General features: G+C 41.9%; 1 protein-coding gene across 4 annotated transcripts in view; it reads right to left on the bottom strand.

The window, feature by feature from the left end:
• The window catches only part of TDRD7 (tudor domain containing 7), a 779,147-nt gene that overhangs the window by 479,931 nt on the left and 282,503 nt on the right, over positions 1-16,713 (bottom strand). For all 4 annotated transcript variants that reach the window (XM_069236519.1, XM_069236523.1, XM_069236528.1 and 1 more), the window contains one exon: positions 4,797-4,983. In XM_069236519.1, coding sequence (XP_069092620.1) covers positions 4,797-4,983 — 187 coding nt within the window. The remainder of the gene's footprint in view (positions 1-4,796; positions 4,984-16,713) is intronic.

The following is a 16,713-nucleotide window of genomic DNA, read 5'->3' as shown; positions in this document are numbered from 1 at the left end:
GGCCTTTGTGCATTTTGCCCTGGATGTATTTTATTCCTTTGCTTGCAGCTTAGAGCCTCAGTGCACTTTGCTCTAAATGCTTTTTATTTGGCTTTGTACTGTTATTTTTCAAATAGCCAGTTCTACGGTCTTGTTTTATATTTCATATCACACTGTTTAGGCTACTTCCGCACTGGAGTTCTCCATAACACATTCTTGTTCACTCTGTGCTTCAGCAAGGATACAGTCTGGTACATTGCCGATAGACGTGGTAGGAGTTTAGTCTTTGGCATTCCTGCGTAGGGACATTTTGTGATCACGCTGACATGTGAGTTATAAAAACACTTCCTTGTCCCAATACACGCAAGAGGGAGATTCCGACCAGGGAACCACAACTAGACGCTGACTGCCTCGTTGCAGATGCTGAACCAGATCACAGGCCTTTGCTCAGGTATGAGGGCTCATGTCTCCCAAGGGATTCAGAAAGGCAAGTTAGAAGCTTAACATGCTGTGCTCGAAATAGAACTAGCTGAGGGAGAGTAGAAATTATTAAACACCATGATAGCATTGTTCTTTTGTTTCACTCTCCTCATGACTATTTCAATCCTACTGTGTTGTATGGTTCTGGTTATTGCGGCTCACGCCTTATTGTCTAAAATGCAGTCATTTTATTAAAACATTATATAAAACTTATACTGCCTTTGTCATTTGTATATGAGATCATACTGTAAATGAGAGAGTTGGTTTGGATCTGAGTGACCACGACTTCCCTGAGAAGTTCCAAAGATGTCATGCGCTCGGCTGCCCAATCATTTCTTCCCTTTGGGAGAAATGAGGCACTGCTAGTTAGCCGGAGCAAAACCGGCTTTAGGGTGACAGAGGTCCTTCCAAGTGGGTCAGACTCCGTCCCCCACACCGTGAACGATCCTGCTGCCTAGAAATCCAGTAGTCTCATTTAGGATAATGAGAGCCCACGTGACAACTTCACCTACTATGACACACAACAGTACTTAGTTTGGGGTCTTTACCTTTGGATTTAAATAACGTAATCCTGTGGTCAACTCCCAGCCGGGTACTTCGCCCTCACTTCCCTGTTTCTTTTCTCTCCCATCCCCGCAAAACCCCAACCCCCCTCATTTCTTTCCTCTCTCCCCTCTCCACCCCCCTCCCACTATCTGCCCCCCCTCCACCTGTTCTGCCCATTCCTCTCTCCGTATTTCCCTTGTTTCTCCCCCTGTAGCCTCTTTGCACCTCGCTTGTTCTATCACCCGGTTCCCCTCTCCCTCCCTCCCTCCCTCCCAATGTTCCTCTTTCTCTTCTTCATTTTTCTTTGTTCTTCCGTCCTCTTTTCTCTCTTCTTTTTTTCTTTTTTCTTCTTTTTCTTCTTTGTCGTCTCTTCCCCCCTTGTTTTATTCCTCTTCCTTTGCTCTTTCCTTTCTTTTTTCCTTCTCTCACTTCTTTTCTCCTTATTCTTTGCTCTTTGTGCTCATCTCTCAGTTTTCTCCACTTCTTTGGTGTCCCCCTATTATCCCTCCCTTCCCCCTTCTCACTTCCCTTCCATTCACCCTATCCTTTACTCCTGCTTTTCCTTTTCCCTTCCCCTTCCCCTCCCCTCTCCCTTCCCCCTGCCTTGTTTCCCTTTCTTTCTCCTTTGTTCACTTTTTCTTGTCTTTCCTCCTGCTCATTCACATGTTCCCATCCCGCCACCTGCGAGATGGTTAACCTCCGGTTTCCCCAGCCACCTTTACGCGTCGTGTGACTCAAGCACGCTGACGTCGCGCCGCATGCCACATCCCGGGATCCAGCCTGGGCCGGCGGCGGTGAACGTGCGATCTGCGCGCCGCCCTCAATCTCATTTTCTGGTCTTTAAATACCGCCGCCACACTGGACCATTTACCTCAAGCGGTCCAGTGAGAGGACGGATTAGGCGCACAGCGAGCGCCTCCTTTGCAGTTGTGAGTCAGGAATCTTTCTTCCACGTACGGCGGCCACCTGCTTCGGCACACATAAGATCTTTTCGATTTCTGTTTCCCATGCCGGCGGCTTGCCCTCCACCATAGGGGTGATTTAATTTTATTTATTTACTTTACTCTAACTGCCTACTCAATCCGTGTAAACGTGTGATTTATGTGCGATTTCTGAGTGTGTTGTCCACAGGTTTGGTATAGACCGCTCTCTGTTTTTCTTGGGACCATAGGTAATGCTACCTGGCATAGTTTATTGCTGGCTCACTCTTCAGTTGGCGTTGTTCTTGGCCAGACATTTGCCCCCTTATTATGACATTGTAAAAAGTAATTTCTATACTTACTGCCTACCTATTTTACCTTTTTGCTTATCCCTAGTGTGTGACTATAAGGGGACACTCCCCCTCCTGGAGTCCTGGGGCTAGTAGCCTTTAGGTATAGGGTAAGATGTTCTTGCATGACTTTTGCTTGCTGTGTCACCTTTGCGTGTGTTTTGCTGTGCAGTGTTTTGCTTTTGTTTCCCTCAGGCCTCCACAAGGTAATTCCTTGTTTCAGGTAGGCCCCATATCACTTTTTACACCATTCCACCCACACTCCCATTGAACGGAGCAGGTTTTCCTTGCATTGCATGACTCTGAGGGATCCCAGGCCCTGAAGAATGCCCCTAGACCTTCCTTGGCTCGTTGTAGAGGGAAGAAACATATTGGCCATTTACTTTTAGATAGGTGACCCAGTGAGTCCTTACTCTCACAGAGGTATCCCATCCCTGATCTTAATCACACCAGCAGACACCACTATTAAAAGTGTACTTTCACACAAATGACTGTCTAAGTCTTTTTATATTTACCCTAGTTTAGCTGGATCCCACATTTTCCAGACAGTGAAAATGTACGCACTCCCTCCTGTTCTTTTAACAGTGAGGTTGAGTCCGCCCTGGTGGCACTGTCCTACCTGGGTGGGGCTAGGTGGTCAAATTATGAAGCATGACACTATATAGTGTGTGAGACCACCTAGTCTGTAAAGGAAACACCCCCCACCGTCACCACAGGACCCTCCACAGCACTTAACACAATCAACTCATTAAGTGAGTTTAAGGGCACCAGGGAACCTTACCCTGTGTGCAGCTCCTTATTATAATCGAACCCCATACTCTTTTGTGTTTCTGGTTCTATATATAGGGAGAAAGTATGGGTTGATTCCTTCTGGTCTGTTCTATTTGTTCTCTCCCGGACTCTCTGTATGTGTTATGATATCCATATCAGCCCAATTATTGCCTGAACTACATCTTTTGTGTACTTTTCAGACTTTTTCAACCAACTTGTTGAATTCAGTCCATTGATATCAGGTTTGCATTATCCTCATAATTCGTATCTGCAAAGTAAATTTTCTTGACAACCTTTAAATGGCACAACCCACAAACGACAAGAGAAGCAAGCCTCCTGAACTCAATAGGCCTCTTTTTTTCAATTTCAGATAACTCTTACAATCTTAGATATATCAGGTACGGTCGCTGCATCATTCTAGAACTGCTTTAAAGCCAAATGAACACCTCTAGTAGTCTTTTCTCTCAGAAGTAGTAGGCAAGACTCTCAAGAGTCATCCTTATTATTACATACATTAATGGGTAATCTGCTATCATTGAGGTTCCAATTACCCTCATGGAAATGAGGGCATGAGGAGAACAAGGAGAAAAGAAAAGTTAAGGTTCATATCCTGCGACAGATATGATTAATCAACACTGATAAGTACATTCTCCACCGGTCTACTTACTCTTATTCAGCAGGGGAAAGAACTATTTGATTCATGTTTTGATTAACAGCGAGTAATCGTTTAATACATTTTTGGAGGATAGATGATAAAAGCAATACTTTACTCCCACTCATAATTTTTCCTAGAGCTTCTTTTTCCTGGCAAAATTTGATACATCTTTAATGAACCACCACCCATGTACATACTTGTCCCCAATAAAATACAGTTATTAGACAATGCCATGCAATGTTTTTGAGAGATATACAGAATTAAAGATGGGGTTCTGTGTATAACAGGTTATTTTACACCAGAGTTTTCTGAGTGACATCAAACAGACAAGAGCGAAGCTAGAGTTGTATATAAAGTTCCATCAAACTCAGAGATGAAAAATATCTCTATCATTCACTTTGTACCCATCTATAATTTTATGTTATGTATGGGTCCCCAAATCATCTTCCTATTTTGAACATCTACACATAGGCAAGGAGTAATGGAAGATCTTTACACGCCTACCGCCTCAAAAAAAAAAAAAAAAATACATGTGCACCTGCCACCCCCTCTCCATTCTATGCCTTCCCCACAACAGCTGATGCTGTGCTTTCTACTCTCCACTGAGTCAAGATCTAGGCCTGAGGGGACAGGCTCTTTGAGAGCTTGTCAGCACAGCTGAGAATTCCTTATTGACATAGCAACAGAGAAAGTAACTTTTCTTTTCCGCTATGTTCAAGCTCTGAAGAACCAAGGTAATGATTTTGTTATTTGTGCTAATGGCTTCCAGGAAGCCATCTGTAACAAAGTCATCAATAAGATTCAAGTTTCAAAGTTTCGATACAAGGGTCAAAATACAACATCTGACTATTACACATCGATGTTGTATTTTCTTCAAGCCACAAAGCAAGGTGATGAATCATGCATACAGTAGGCTGATGGCCCTCCACCATCGTATTGCAATACCACACGCCCCACTTTGTAGGTAAGTAGCCACTGCCCACGAGGTAGGGATTGGGGATCAGGCAAAAAAGCCACAAAAGTTTGCAATCCATATAAAAAAATTAAAACAGAGAGCAAGCTGTTTACATAGAATGTGTTGAAGGCGTCACTTACTTTAACTTTCTCGCTCTCTAAAGAAATTACTTGAGCACGCAGCCATGCATTTTCCTCTGCACTTACTGCAACCAGCTGCCCAGCGCTTACAGACTTTATCACAGTTGTTGCAGCATTCTTAACATAGTATTCCTTCATGTCATCTTCAATACTTTCTTGAGCAGCAGAATAGTCTTTCCCAATAAACCTGAACATTCCCAAAGAAATAAACTGAATTAAACGTTTGGCTTACTATTGCACTGCTGTAAATATTTTAAAAATGAGGCTATTAACAGGACACTTCTCCCTCTGCAAAAGGTACATTTTCCATAAGGGAAGGTTTGCAAAGCAACTTTTTCCCCCCAATCAATTTATAGTTAATAAAGGCAACTTCAACTGCATGTAATACACAGGAAAGATACCTCAAACATTGTGAAACTATATTTCAATATGCATCAGGTTTAGAAATTTAAAAAAGAAAAACAAAGTGAGCAATTTGCGCTTTACAACATTTATATATGTGAGCTTATGGATTTTAGAAGTAAGGAAGTAAAGCTTATCAGTAGATTTATAGAACTAAAGCAACTAAACACCGCTTTTAGTTGTCAAAATAATGTACGAAAGCTTTGCTTCCAAGTAGCCTGGGTCGAACACTGATCCCCCAAATTTGAAGTTAATTCAATGTCTGGAAAACTTAGAAATTATTAGATAGCGCATCTAATGATGACTTACCAGCAAGTGCAAGTTACTAATTATGTTTTGAGTTCTATGCACTGGAATGAACCTTATGATAGATTGGCAGCTTCCCCTACTGCCTGTTATTGCATTACAGTGGGTGCCACAATTCACAAGGAGCAGGGGTTCAAGAGTTCACAGGGTTCTTGTCCCCCAGTCCCAATCTTTTAATGAAGCGAAAACAGAGGGTCAGGCAGGATAAAAAAAAGAGCACTTTTGTGGAACATAAAAACAGTAGAGTGATAAATGTGGGCTACTGTGGGGCAGGGTTGGAACAGGAGGATGGAGCAAAGCTGGCAGAAAAACAAGCAGCACTGGCAAGACTCTGCAGTTCAGAAGATTGTAAAGTCGAGTTTACAGCTTAAGAGGCAATCAGGGGGGTGAATGGGAGACAAAAAAGCCAACTGGTGCTCTCACCGAGATCTATAAATGCTCAGATGAGTGGCTTAACAATTTAGAATGGTGATTTCACGATCTGTTGGGTAGAGAAATTCCTAGGGCTGAATCAATTATTGAAAAGCATGTGTTATGTTTCTTGGTTTGCAGTAGGTTTCAAATCTCTTGAATTTTGTCCAAAGATTTTTTGTTTCCTGAAAACCAATAAAAATTATTGGCCCAGGCCTACTTCTAAAAAATGCTAGTTTTCCTATTAATTGCACGTTTTATTGTTTGAATTAGCAACCGGATGTAGATCACAGCATTTTGTTCCACAGCTTGAGGTATAAGGATTCTAACTTCAATTTAATCAACTGTACTTTCGTCTTCAACACCCTGGAATGGTTTCTCCAGAAGAGCGGCCTTACTGGAGACTAACAATATTTTAAATAATCTCCAAGTGGACCATACTAAATATTTTGAAATTGTCGTACCTGTATTTGCAGGAAAATATCTGTATTTTGTTTAAAATGCCATTAAGATCTCCAACAAACTAATTGTAGGGCTTGCCAATTTACTGATTCAATTGTGATTTCTTGAAAGACTAGCCTTTTCGTGATTTAGTGCATAAAGGCAGCACATATTAACTGAATTTGTCCCGATTTTCATTTGGGCTGAGAGATTTATCTTAGATTTCACTATTTGACCAGTCTTAGTAAGTAATGCAATTACAATCCTGCACACTGCTAATTATGTAGGAAGGCCACTTTACACCAAAGAGACCCTGTTCTCTCGTTGGTAAAATTAGTCTATTACAAAGAATGTGTAAGGAAAATAGTTTGAGTTTCTCTATTGCTCGACATTGTTTAGATGTTTTTTTAGGCCCATCACATTCCGAGTACATACCTTCATATAATTTTAGTTAAGAGATGTTTATATTATTTTGGCAAATTAGATAAGTGGACATCAATGGATCATTCCTTCCCCCCCCCAATCATTTTATGCCTGTACCCTGCCCTACTTCCCACCAGTTGCTTTTCCCAACTTCAACCCTTCTTTTCCCCTCCTAAACGCAGAGCATACCTTCCCTGGAAGTTCCCATGCCACAACAGCTACTGAACCCATACCTCTAATAGGGAAAATATATATTATTATGTTTACATGTATTTTTTGTTATTAAAAATCTATCTGGTTTCATTATTAAATGTGCTTGTCCAGTTAATAACAGCACTGATCAAGTAGAATAACCTTTAACTAGAATCTAGTTCCTACTGTTGGGTTCTTTTGATCTTGTCATTCAATTTCTAATTTCCCAAGACTAGCTTTTACCTTTAACAATTCTTGATATTTTAGATTCAGCCATCGCTAATTAGTAGTAATATGCATCATTTCCTTTGCAGATCACTTATAGTTTAACAGTTTTTTTTTTTTAGAACTGCCTCTGTATTAGTGGATTTTTTCCTTATGAATCAGACCGTTTAAGTGCCAGTCTAGTGATCTGTTATCTGTTGCAAAACGTCCCACCATGCACACTGGCACAGACACAGTTTTGAATATTGTACTGTTGAGTTCAGATATGTAATGCTGCGTATACAAAATGATTATGTATGGATAGGAGTAGCTGGTATTCGGGTGCTTATTCGCCCTATGGCTGTGCCCTGCTGGGCTGAAAATATACTGCGCGGATAAACTTCACATTTTATATTGCTATATAAAAGTTCCAATAAGATAGTTGAAGAATGCAGTCAGTATTGAATTGTAAACCAAAGACAAAGCAGTCACAATTCATTCCACATTCTGCCTATTATTGATAAGAGCAATGACAGTTGCCTCAAATCGTGTTACATTCATTTCCAATTTTTGAGAGTCGTACACTTTGGTGACTTGTGTTAGAAAGCAAAGAACTCTCTAATTTCCTATAGCAAAATCCTGCACAACCTAAGGATCCCTAATAAATTCAAAGCACTGCTGTAGAATTCTCATGGGCCTACACCTAAAGTTCAAAATGCCCATGATGTCTTTATATTGATATTAATATTGAGAGGCAGCTTAAGACTGACCTTTGGGATTATTTGGATTGTGACAGAAGCAGAAGTGATCAACACTGGAAACAACACCTCTGAGCTTTCACATTACCACACATGCAAACACAGATATGCAGAAATTATGTTTTCATGTAGGTGGTCATTATAGTCAGACCCTTTGGCTTCACAAAAGCTTATCAATGGTATTAGCAGTGTTGCTAATGTGTGGTATAGGTGGTGGCATTACATGGGATGATGGGGGTAGTGGTTTTGGTTATGGTACCTACTGGTAATACTGGTGTAAGCAGTATTAGTGGTGGTAGGATTGTTGGTGTTGTATTGATAGTGAGGATAACAATAGTGGTGGTACTGGTGGCATTGTTGGTGGGACTGGTGACATTATTGTTGGTATTACTGGTAGTATTATTATTGGGGGGGTGAAGACGATGTTGTAATATAGGCAGAAGCAAGAGTGTGGTACTGGAGGTGGTAGTATTGCTGTTGTAGTATGGAGGCTAGTGTTGGTGGTATAGGTAATCACACTAGCGGTAGTGTGGCTTAATTATGGTACTGGGGTCGATGTGATAATGGTTGTTCGGATCAAGTGCTCACATAAAAAAAAAAAATGTGTACATCTAGAACGTACACTCAACTGCTTTTTATTAGTTGTATCAGGCCTGAACCACAATGTAGCCCTCAGAAATAATAAACAAACAAGCATTTGCAATCCAATAGGTCTCACATTTACTTGGAGCTATTTGCAATGTAAATACATAACTGTACTTTTTTGCCACGTTACTTGGTCAATCCTGCCACATATTTTGGTCCTTTTTGATACATAGTTCCAGTGGCCCTGCATTTAAAGGGCCAGAAGGCCTAATTAAATATATTTTCAATCAAAGCCCTTAAAACTCAAACTGCATGGTTCTACCTAGTAGTGCATAAGTTATAACAAAATGCAATGGAAATTCTGAAACAATGAAAACGATTCCTGTCCACATTGAATTTCATAATGATTGAAGTTTACAGAATGTTAAAAGGCAAGAATCTATTGGTACATGATAATAATTGCTGTGTGCTATTTAAAACAGGAGTGGGGTGATGATTAATTGCTTTTGCCAAATTGCTTTATTCAACAGTTTTAGAATGGTTTAGATGATTAAATGAAACAGAACAAAGAGAAAATGTCAGATCTGTAAACAAAGTATTGCTTGCTAGTAAGTGCTCCACGTTCAGAACTAATGCGATAGTTATCTTTTATGTTAAGCCATTATTGAGCCTTTAAATGTGTTTTTGAATTGGAGAACACAATCGCTGTTAACACTGCAATTTTCTCAAAGCTGTTTTGCAATATGGCAGCTGGAATTCAAAGGAGTCTAATATAGTTTACAACTGCTTGTGATGTTAGGAATTCATTTGTGTGTAGCTCAGGCTTTTTATGCAAATGAGACAGTTTTATCCTAGTCTAAGGGGCACGATGTCGGGGTTCAAGATTTCCAGGGGCTGCTCTTTCTCCAGGTTGCCCTGGCCATTGCATTAGTGCATTCAACTTGGAATCTGTCTCAGCCTCCTGTGTACTTCAACTCTCCGAGACGTCCTTGCCCCTGAGTCATTCAGTTCAGAATATGACAAAATAACTTAACTGTGCTGCATGCACAGTGCACTGACGTATATTTAAAGGTGCACTGCCGTCACTAGCAGGTCAGCTGTTGCAATGTGGGAATATTCTGTTGTAAGCAGACCCGTTCTCTCGTTCAGAATTTCTTTCCATTTTTGAGCAGACACCTGTGTCCCCCTACTGCATGTATGAAGATGTGTCTGAACTTTTGTTGTTGTTTATTTGCAAGTATATGCATGGCGCATCTGGGAAAGCCAAATTAATACTCCGAAATATTGTATATGAAAGTAAAGTATCTAAGTGTGTTACAATAATACTGCAGAAATCTGAGTAGTCTGAAGGTCACGGGGTTGAATCCTGTGGGGCTGGTTTAGCATTTCATCTTTCCAATTATGATAACATGAGTACTGCTGAGATGGGCAAGTGATGCTATTACATGAAGCAATTTGTGGCTCAGACAAAGTCTTGGGTGCATGCCCCATTGTCAATATTATATCCATACACCGTAATATAACACGCTCCACCATAGAGCCTGGATGTTTCCCAAATTATGACAGGTTTACAGAAAGTGTGAGAATGGAAATATAGCAGTGTGCCCAACACCCGCCAGATGTGGAAGCCTTTAGCACCCGCACACAGAATGTATGGCTAAATTGCAAATATCCGTTTTATTGTAAACAGTGGAACAGAAAGCAGAACTAACAAGGTTGATAACCACGGAAATAAAAACAGCTGATCCATTACAAGGTAATTGGCAAACTCCTGATGTTCTTGAAAACAGACTGAGCAGTGGCACAAACTGGACCTGGGTCTTTGGGGAATGATGATGCAATCAAAAGTAGATGTTAAGGCAATAACATGGTCCGCAGAAACAGTCATCTGCTTGCTACTCCTCCACCCCCTTTGAGCTAAACAGTGTATCTCCCACATGGATTCACAGGAGTAGCAGCATTTGTGACCAGATAAGAACACGATTTACAGCTGTTTATAAGAAGCTTTTGAGCTGCAATCGGTTTTACATTCGCTCGAGTTAGAGCTATTAGCGTAGCAAATTACTAACTGGACTCTTCTTGCCACACAAACTTAAAATAAAAAGTAAAACAGTTCACACAAGTGTGTCGATTCAAAGTGCCGCCCTAAGTACGGAGAGACAAAAGGAAAAAAGTTTGCTCGCAGTCAAAGTTATTGGCAAACGTGCAATTATCCATGTAACGGGGTTGATGGCCAAGGCGGTAACAAAACTGCCCAAAGGAGGGACAAGCGTAAAGCAGTTACCAACTAAAAGAAAGGATTTTTGAAGAGCAAGCCCACCAACGAGTGATAGTGAAGGGCGTGTGGTGGGCGTGGTTATAAGCCCAGATGAACAAGTTACTTACCTATGGTAACACTTTTTCTGGTGGATACAGTAGCTACCTGTGGATTCCTCACCTTATGAATTCTCCCAATACGCCAGCATTCGAAGGATCTACCTAGCTCTCCACATCGATGAGGACGTCACAATTGCATGGCTCTGCACACGACTCCGTCTGACGGCAACGTGGCAATAACAAGTCCTTGCCGGCATGCTGACCTCAGTTTCACCATTTTGTTCATGCCTTGGAGGTGAACAGGTGAATACCGACCTCACAAGAACAATATATACCAATCCAAATATAAATCACAATATTTGTTTATATAAAAACACCAAATACTTATATACATTTATAATAAAAGAAGTCTTGGTATGACCAGACAGGCAACAGGAGGCAGGTGGGACTGTGAGGAATCCACAGGTAGCTACTGTATCCACCAGAAAAAGCGTAACCAAAGGTAAGTAACTTGTTCTTCTGATGGATACAACTACCTGTGGATTCCTCACCTTATGACTAGAATCCCATAGCAGGCCCGCACTCGGAGCTAGGTGCCTGACTGGTCAAATCAAGAAATCCTGCAAAACAGAACACGCAAAATGGTCGTCCCTCCTATCTTTCGAGTCTAAGCAATAATGCTTCGCAAAAGTGTGGCGGGAAGTCCAAGTTGCGGCATTACAAATTTCAGCAACTGGGACACCTCTAGCCAAGGCCGAAGTGGCAGACTTAGCCCTGGCGGAATGGGCCCCAACACCCTCAGGAGGAACCTTCTTTGCCAGTGAATAACAAATATTTATGCAAAGAATGACCCACCTGGAAAGGGTTTCTCTTGTGGACGGCCTTGCCCCTCATCTTGCCCACATTTCCAATGAAGAGTTGATCATCAACTCGAAAGTCTCTTGTTCTCTCAATGTAGAAACTCAGAGCCCTTTTTGGATCCAAGCGATGAAGTCTTTCCTCCTCCTTTGATGGATGAGGAGGAGGGTAAAAGGATGAGAGTGTTACACACTGGCCCATATGAAAGGGAGTGACTACTTTAGGAAGGAAACACACCCTGGTTCTCAGCACCACCTTGTCAGCATAAAAGGTTGTAAAAGGATGTTTCACAGTAAGAGCCTGAAGCTCACTCACACGCCTAGCTGACGTGACAGCTGTTAAGAAAACTGTTTTTAAAACTAAAAGCCTCAACGGGCAAGAATGCATAGGCTCAAACGGTGAACCCATTAAAGTCAGTAACAAATTCAAATCCCAATGAGGCATGACAAACAGAGGGGGAGGAAACTTATAAGTCAAACCTTTCAGGAATCTAATAACTATAGGGGACTTAAATAAGGAAGGCTGATCAAGAAGGCAAAGAAAGGCCGACAGCGCTGATAAATAACCTTTCACAGTCGCAACTGCACAACCCTTCTGCGCCAAGGAAGGGCAAAAAGCAAAACATCATACAAATGGGCCTTTAAGGGATCAATTTGCCTCTCTCCACACCAAGCAACAAATTGTGGCCAACTGTTAGCATAGACAGTCTTGGTGGAGTGTCACCTGGCCGGTAAGATAACATCAACCACTTCTGGAGGGAAATAAAAGGAACTCAGATTGCCCCGTTCAATCTCCAGGCATGTAGGTGCAGGCTCTGGAGATGGAGGGGTAGGTGTAGAACCGGCCCCTGGGACTGCGAGAGGAGGTCTGCCCTGTGAGGGAGACAGAGCGGATGGCACAGTGAGAGTTGAAGGTCTGTGTACCACATCCTTCTTGGCCAATTCAGGGCTATTAAAATGACATGAGCCAGATCTTGGCGAATCTTCCTCAGAACCCGAGAAATCAAGGGTATGGGGGGGAAACGAGTAAAGCAACTGGTCGCACAAAGACATCTGAAACACGTCCCCAAACACCCTTGCACCGGATACTGGAGGCACATACGTTGTTGAGAACCCAGCCAGATGGTTTGCTCCTAGGCAAATCTGATGGTCCTGTGCCCAGGACCAGAGCCGCAGAGCCTCTCTGCAGAGAAGGTACGCCCCTACACCTCCCTGCTTGTTGACATACCGCATTGCAGTAGTGTTGTCGGTCAAGACTTGAATCTCCAGGTCCCCCAGATGAGCTCCCCACCCTAGAGTGGAAGCATCCATTATGACCATGGCCACCGGAAGTGGGAGGCAAAACTGCCTTCATTGAAAAAGGTTGCTGTCCACAGCCCACCATCATAGATCCGCTGCAGCGTCTCTGGAGATAGTTATCGACTCTTCAAGATACCCTTTGTGTTGAAACCACTGCTTGCGGAGGCACCACTGGAGAGCCCTCATGTGCCAATGTGCATGAGTGACCAACAGAATGCAAGAAGTGAAAGGACCAAGCAGACATAGGACCTTGAGGACCAGAACAGCCGCTCCCTTTTGAAACGCTGGAATCAGTGCCTGAATGTCCTGAATCCTCTGAGGCGGAGGGTAAGCCCGATTCAATGGTGTGTCCAGTACTGCCCCTATGAACATGAGGTGCTGAGAGGGCTCCAGGTGAGACTTTGGCATGTTTACCATAAATCCCAGGTTGAACAACAACTGAGTTGTCATTTGAAAGTGATGCAGCACAAGCTCTGGGGACCCGGCTTTACCCAGCCAATGGTCCAGGTAAGGGAATACAGACACTCCCTTCCTTCTAAGGTCCGCTGCAACCACCGCCATCAACTTCGCAAAGACTGAAGGTGCAGAAGTAAGACCACGGGAGAAGTATGATGCAAGATTGAGAGAAAACTAGGGCTGCTTTCCTTGATAGGTTCCCCCAGAGGAAGAAGAGACGGGAGGCTGCTCGCGTTCTAACCCTCCCCCACCCTCTATAAGACCTATTGAGAGGGTTGGCAGGCTGCTGCATGCTGGACTGTGGCCTCCCACGAAAAGAGGACCCACGGTTAAAACCCCTGAACCTCCGAAAATATCTAAAGGGTGTGGACGCTGAAGCCTGGAGTCCCAAGGACTTTGCAGTAGACCTACTGTCTTTAAAACGCTCCAAAGCTGAGTCGACCTTGGACCCAAACAACTTCTCGTCATCAAACGGAAGGTCCAACAAAATTGTCTGAACATCCGTGGAAAAGCCAGAAGATCTAGGCCATGAATGCCTCCTGGCCGCCACTGAAGTACCCATTGCCCTGGCAACTGAATCTGCTGTATCCAAACCGGACTGAATAACCTGCTGGCTGCCGCTTGAGTGTCCAACAGGAGTTCAACAAACTGCCCCTGCACATCCAGAGGCAAGCTTGGCACAACAGCTCTTGCCGTGTCCATGAGGGCATGAATATATCTCCCCAGCACACAGGGAGCATTAACAGACTTCAAGGCCATACTGCACAAGAAAAAAACCTTATTTGCTGTTTGCTCCATTCGCTTAGACTATCTGATGGAGTAGCAGGGAACGAACCAGGAGCAGACCGGGCAGAACAAGAGGCTTGCACTACCAGGCTCTCAGGTATTGGATCCTGAGACAAAACTGTGGATCCCCTGGAGCAACTCTGTACCTCCACAGTTTTGGAAAGTGCTGGAGTCGTGACAGGCTTCCTCCGAATGTCTAGCATGGGCTCAGTAAGGGCATCATTAAAAGGTAGTAGGGAGCTCAGAAGACGTAGAGGAAGGATGTAACACCTCAGTCAGAATTTTCGTCTTCACCTCCGATGCTGGTAAAGGAAAGTCCAAAAACTCAGCAGCCTTTCTTATCACACTGTGGTAAGATGTTGCCTCCTCTGTGAGCTTGCCAGGGGATGAAAGATCCCACTCATGGGATGCATCTAAGCCACTTGCAGAGTCCAGGCCCTGAAATTCACCCATAGGCTCGGGAATCACCCCTTCCTCCAACAGCTGTTGCCGATACTTCTGCTCCTCCAAAAGCCTCAAGGCCCTCCTCAGTCTGGCCTCCACTGTGGCGTTGACAGAGAATTAGCCGACATCGACATAAACACATTGCATTATATTTTACATCACAGATTATAAGACCAAAGTTTACTGAATAATATTAGGGCTGCTGTGTGAATCACTATTCTTCTGATCTTCATTTTCACTCCTAATTTCCGAGTTGGGCTGTATGTTACATTGATCAGCATTATATATTGAGGGCTCAGGTGTGTATCTTCAATTGGGTTATATAAGGAACACTATCAAGAGGTTCCACTTTTTTTTGTAAATAGTGACAAACAGGGATGTGACTTACTCTCAAGCTTGTAATGATAAACCATGTGCACTTCCTTATGCTTCAATTACTTATTGAGTTTTTTGGGTTTTAGTTTGCTTTTATCTTCCAACCTTACTATATCCCTTTGACTAAAAACTTTTCTGATATTATATTGAGTTCACAATAATTTTATTTTTATCCATTTACTATACCACTTTATTTTTGTGCTTTTTCTTGCTACATTCATTACTGAAAACACTGAATCTTAATGTGCATGTGTGTTGATTTTTCTTCACTTAAACTCCACAGAAATTGGTAGCCCAGGTACCTGCTGGACAGTTTCAAAACATATACACATTTATATGAGAGGGGTAAACCACAAAAACTAATGAATATAAAGTATGCAATTAAGTTATGAAGGAAAATTAAGACAATTGTTTTTAGGAAGAAACTTCACCATGGAATTTAAGTATCAGAGGGGTTCTATGATTTTGAAGAAAACGCTTTCATGTTATTTAGAACATTAGTAGATCACTGAGGTAGACTTACGTTAGCACATACTATTAAGAAGGCAAGCCTATAATCTTGTGTAACATATACACATCTAACAGAAGTTCTGATTTGTTTATAGAACCTTATCTACATCTCCAAGAAATATATTTAGTACAATCATACTTGGTGGCAATGTTTATGCAGTATCTAATTCAATTCTGATAGGTGCTCCACTAACTTGATCTTGGGTGTTTTCAACCCAGTAAATAATTGTCCTCCAAACTTCACTTGCATGCTATTTTGGGGCTATTCCTTTCACTGTAGAAGGAATATACCTGCTTTTTCCTCATAGACAATTATTTCTCCAGAATTCACTAGAATTGGTTTTGCTTTAATATTTGGATTATTAGTCAATTGACAACCAGTTAATTGTTATTTCTGATCACCCTGGCGTGGCAATGGAATTATTTATTAGTGGACCAAAATACTGATCACAGAGATGGTTATTGAAACCTGGCTTTTGCTTAAACAAGGATTATATATATATTTTTGTTTTAAAATGACTCACTTAAAAGCAGTTAAGTCATACATTTGTTTTTAGATTTGGGTCACAGGGAGACTGGGTAAAGTAAATAGGGTACAGCACAGAAAAAAATATTTTTCTAGACAGTATATTAATGAGATCCTTTTTTGTATTACAGAAGAAGAAAACATAAATTGCTATGACATGCACAGCGGTATATGTATATGGTTGCTGGATGTTCTGGATTGATGAATGCAATTCAGATTATCTCAATTTTTAAGGTAATATGATTTACCTTTATTTAAGTTTATGGTTTCCGTCTGGCTTTAGTGGACCAGGCACAGAGGGAAAGGCGGTCAGAAAAGAAAATAAAAGAAAATAAGATATTATTATTATTATTATTATATTATACTGCATTCTAAATCTATGACCACATCTCATGCCCCTTTTAACGTTTCCAAATCAGCCTGGTAACTAGGAGGCAGACACTTAAGAACTTCATTTACCAGCAATCTCTTCATCATAAACAAAGCTTGTTATGTCTTTTTCCTTCCCCCATTAGGTCTCATTAGAGACCGCCTTAGCTGACTTCCACAGCTAATGCAAGCAAGATAAATAAAGTAAAAAACAGAGAGCCTTAAATCAGACCTCTTCAGCCATTTGCAGTCAATAT

The sequence above is a fragment of the Pleurodeles waltl genome, chromosome 1_2 (genome assembly GCF_031143425.1).
Source record: "Pleurodeles waltl isolate 20211129_DDA chromosome 1_2, aPleWal1.hap1.20221129, whole genome shotgun sequence".
NCBI lineage: Eukaryota > Metazoa > Chordata > Amphibia > Caudata > Salamandridae > Pleurodeles > Pleurodeles waltl.
The sequence above is the reverse complement of the archived record's forward strand: the minus strand, read 5'-3'. Positions and strand labels throughout refer to the sequence as shown.